The following is a 4,588-nucleotide window of genomic DNA, read 5'->3' on the forward strand; positions in this document are numbered from 1 at the left end:
GGAGTGCAACCAGGGACCTGCTCGCTGGCCAGGGTGCTGACCACAAAATGGGGAGGCTCTTGAGGTGACTCAGAGTCGTCTACCTGACAGTGATGGGCATACTGAGAACTCACAGACCACCCCCCAAGAAGGGTGCCTTTTACTGTCCATGCAAGACAAGTGAATGGACAGACAGAAGTACAGGAGCAGAATCACCTTAGATTTATTTCTGAGACTCCTCTTGTGTTTTGGAAAAACTGGAGGAGACAGACCACGAGGGCTGGAAAAGAGCCCAGAACAGAACAGGCTCACGTCTCAGGCCTTGGACTCTGCCCTCAGGTTCCCTCTCAGGGATCCAAGACCTCAAGGCTGTTTGTGTGGAATGCCCTAGAGAAGGAGGGACAGGAAGACCAAAGGGCAGGAGGCCTCCCAGAGCAGCAGGCCATCCAGAGGCACGCAGGTCACCAAGCACAGGTTGGGGCCCTTCCTCCCTTGCCCCCCACACCCGCCATCTCCTCTGTTGTCATTGCCCTTGTGTGGCTCAGGGCACCTGGATGGGAGGCTCTGGGCCACAGGTGACCTGGTCTGGAGGAAGCAGCACCCAGCCTGGAGGTGCTCTACCAAGCACATGGCTTCCGGGTCACGTGGAATCCAGGGTCACCTGGGAAGGCTCCCCTAACCCAACAGGGCAGCATCACCTATAGACTGGTTCACCCGAGGACCCAGAGCAGAGAGAGGACACAGCTGGCGGGCACTGCTCATACCTGGCAGGCGTGCTGCGGTCAGGGGGTTGGACAGGGCCATGCCAATCTCCGTCATCCCGTACCTCTCCAGCAGAGTGTGGCCGGTGATGCCCTTCCATTTCTCCAGCACCGGCAGGGGCAGCGCAGCAGAGCCCGAGACCATCAACCTGCCCAGCACAACACAGGCACCTCAGTCTCTCAGGAGCACACGGCTGCTTCAGCACAGTGACAAGCACACCATCCTTGTCCTGGGGGCCCCAGAGCAGTGCCTCGTGGGAGGGTGGCACCCTCACAGAGGGCTCCAGTTCCACCAAGCATCTTACAGAAGAGGAGCAGAGAGCGGTTAAACGGGAGCAGAGGCCCAGATCAGATATTCATCTTGGGCAGTTGGGAACTCTCTCCAGGAAACCCTTCCTGAGCTCCTCGTAAGGACCAGGAATCAGATGCACAGAGGGTGCGAAGTTCATGGCTGTTTGGGCTCTCGTTGCACATGTCTGTGCATCTTTCGTTGCACAGACCTGTAAAGACCTGCCAAACTAGTCACTTCCGTACCTGCACTCTCAGGTGAACCGAGCAACTACAAACGGAGAGTTGCCATGGTCTGCAGACTCATGGGTACATGGAGATCAAACACGCCACCAAAGGGGCCAAAGAGCTAGCATGTCCATTAGGAAGGGTGTCTGCGTGGGCGTTGGGGGGCTGCTGAGAGCCTGCAGATGTGGGCTCAGATAGGACATTCTCACCCTCATCCTCAGACTCCACTGGAAGATGGGTGGGCAGACAGAGATAGATGGACAGAGGGACCCAGAGACAGAACAGACACATGGATGCAGAACCCAGGCAGCTGCGCTGGGAATACAGGTGTGTTGAGAGAGACGTAGAGACACATTTTAAAGTACAAAGAGCACAGTGCTTCCTAAACTTAGTAGAACTAACTCACTAAAAGTGAGTTACATTTGCTGATCTTTAGGACTTTCCAGATGGGAAGGTGGACTATACTCACTGACCTGATTTTTTCTTCACAAACTGCACGCACAAAATCCTGGACATGAGGCTGGGTAAAATGCTTGTCATAATAATCCATCAACTTGCTGTAGATGGTAGGCACTGCCATAAATACATTAATCTGGGGAGCTTCAGAACTTAAGAACTTCTCCCAAACCTAAAAAGAGAAGAGGACGCAGACAGCAAAAAGACTAGAAGACACATCTGCACAAACAGGTGTGTGGGCCTTCAGTTCCAGGAATAGTGCTCTCAGCAGAGGACCCCCTTCTCTCAAGTGTCAGAGGGTCTCACTTTCACAGGGTGACAGACGCTCCTGGCCCTCATGGAGTCACTGTGCAGGGGACCCTGGCGTCTGGTCTGAGGAGGAAGAGGATGGTGGGGGGAGGGGATGGGTCCTGACTCAGGGACTGGCCTCAGATCCACCATCAGGGGAGAGGTGGCACCTCAGACTTTTCCAGCCATGCAGATGGGCGTGGATGCAGCTGGGCAAGGGGCCATGCAGGCTGGAGCGCAGCACAGACCACGCACGACGGGGGCAGAGAGTGGTGCTGTTGTATCCGAAGAAGTCACGTCAATTTTGTATTTTACTCTCTTTAACAGATGTTTCTTATTTTAATATAGAGAGGCTTCGAGTTTTTCAGCTCACGCTGACAAAGTGCTCGCATGTGCTCACCCTCATCTCCATGGAGCCACTGCACCAGCACGTGGTCAGGGCGGGACAGGGGTTCAGCACACCCCACACAGATAGCCTCCCCCACAGGCAGTCCCCGCCCCGGTTCCTAATCAGATGCTAGTAACTAGTTCCTCACCTGAGCTACTCCACAGGAAAGGCGTGCCTCTGTAGGGAGAAAACTGTATGGTTCTTTTACAGACAACCCTGCCCCATTATAAAGCCTGTATGAAAAAAAGAAAAGTCAACAGGAGCAGAGCCTCAGAATACACATGTTGAAATTATGGCAAGGAGTATAAATTCTTAGGTTCAGAAATTTGGAGAAGATGAAAGAATTGGGGGATGATCAAGGATTTCCTCAGAGAAGTAGAAATATAAGAGAACCATTACAAGCTGGAAAGTACATTAGGTGAAACTAAGAATTCACTGCAAACACTTAACAGACTAGACGCAGCAGAGAAAAGACAGAAGTCAGGCACAAGTCAATGGAAATGATCCAAACAGAAATACACACAGGAGAGAAGAGGAAAAAGAAGAGCGTCACCATGTGTAGGCCGAGATGACATAATATGACACGTCAGGAGAGGCAGAGTGCTCGGTCAGTAGAGATGCGTCCACGTCCACGGATGGGAAGACCCAGTGTTGCTAAGACCGCAGTTCTCCCCAAACCCCAGCACACTCTGTTTTGCAGAAATCAACAGGCTGACCCTACAATTTACAGGAAAAGGTAGAGGACTCAGAGGAGTCAAAACAAATGTGAAAAGGAGGGAGGAAAGTGGAGGATGCCCCCAAACTGACTCCAGAGCGCTACATTCAACAGCATGTGACGCCGGTGTAAGGTCAGATACACAGACCATTGGAGCAGACGAGACTCCAGAAACAATCGCTACGATGATGGCCAATTGATCTGTGACAGGGGCACCAGATCACTCCAGTAGGACAATCTTTCCAACCAACAGTGCAGAGACAACTGAATATCCACGTCCAAAAAGAGGAATTCTAGACCCATTTCTCACCATACCTAAGAATTAATCCAAAGTGGGTCAGAGACCTAAACGTATCAGCTAAAATCATAAAACTTGAAGGAAAAAACACAGGAGAAAATCTTCATGACTTCTGGTTAGGCGAAGATTTCTTAGGTATGGCAGCAAAAACATGATCTAAGAAACGAAAAAAACTGATAAAATGAATTTCATAAAAAAAATTAAAAGCATGTGTGCTTCAAAAGATGTCATTAAGAAAATGAGAAGACAAGTCAAAATGGGAGAAAATACCTGCAAACCATCTGTGTGATGAGGAACTAGCATCCAGAATAAACAAACTTAAGTCAAACAACCTGACTGAAGTGGGCAAAACATCTGAATAGACAGCTCACCAAAGAAGATACACAGATGCAAATAAGACCACGAGAAAATGCTCACTCTCCTCAGTCATCAGGGAAATGCAAACTTAAACCACAGTGAGATAACGATGCTGGTGAGAATGGGGGGCTGGAGTCCTCGTGCAGTGTTGGTGAGAACGTGGACACTACCGCCACTCCGGGAGACAGTTTGGCATCACACCTCTAGAAGCAGAAGGGATGGCGAGACACGCTAGACGACAGCACGGGGACCAGACACTGGGTGGGCCCGATGCAACCACATGGTTCTTATGGGAGGGGGGCAGCGGGAGGTCTGACCACAGAAGGGACGGCGGCCACGAGGACACAGAAGCGGAGGCTCGAGTGATGCAGGTGCCTCCCCATCTGGGAGAGGCGGGAGCAGATCCTGCTGAGGCCTCTAGACAGAATCAGGCCTGGGACACCTGGACCCCAGCTCCGTGAGACCCTTCTGGACGTGGACTTCCAGAACTGACAGAATAACTTGTACTGCCTGAAGCCCTGACTCGGGATCCCTGGCTCCAACAACAACAGGAAACTCCCCGTTGGGTGCCTGCGCGCCCCCAGGAGGTGCCGGGTCCATAGGGGCCCAGCCAGCAACACTGAGAGCTCATCCCCAACTTACCAACTGAGCACTGAACTCGGGCAGCATCACACAGGTGGCCCCTACCCAGAGTGGGCACAGCAGCTTGTTGACCACACCGTGGACGTGGTGCAGCGGGAGGACATGGAGGATCACGTCGTCCTTTGTCCAGGCCCACTTGTGGACCAGCCCCGTCACCTGCAGGACGACAGCACAGCCTCAGGGCAGGA

At 52.3% G+C, this 4,588-nt stretch overlaps 1 protein-coding gene across 1 annotated transcript in view; it reads right to left on the reverse strand.

The window, feature by feature from the left end:
• ACSF3 (acyl-CoA synthetase family member 3) overlaps nt 1–4,588 on the reverse strand; it is a 42,580-nt gene that overhangs the window by 32,528 nt on the left and 5,464 nt on the right. Inside the window, exons 3-5 of the mRNA XM_010843949.1 lie at nt 4,401–4,556; nt 1,730–1,884; nt 744–889 (exon numbers count right to left, since the gene is read on the reverse strand). Coding sequence (XP_010842251.1) covers nt 744–889; nt 1,730–1,884; nt 4,401–4,556 — 457 coding nt within the window. The remainder of the gene's footprint in view (nt 1–743; nt 890–1,729; nt 1,885–4,400; nt 4,557–4,588) is intronic.

Source organism: Bison bison, unplaced genomic scaffold (genome assembly GCF_000754665.1).
Source record: "Bison bison bison isolate TAMUID 2011002044 unplaced genomic scaffold, Bison_UMD1.0 scf7180017864192, whole genome shotgun sequence".
Taxonomy (NCBI): Eukaryota; Metazoa; Chordata; class Mammalia; order Artiodactyla; family Bovidae; genus Bison; species Bison bison.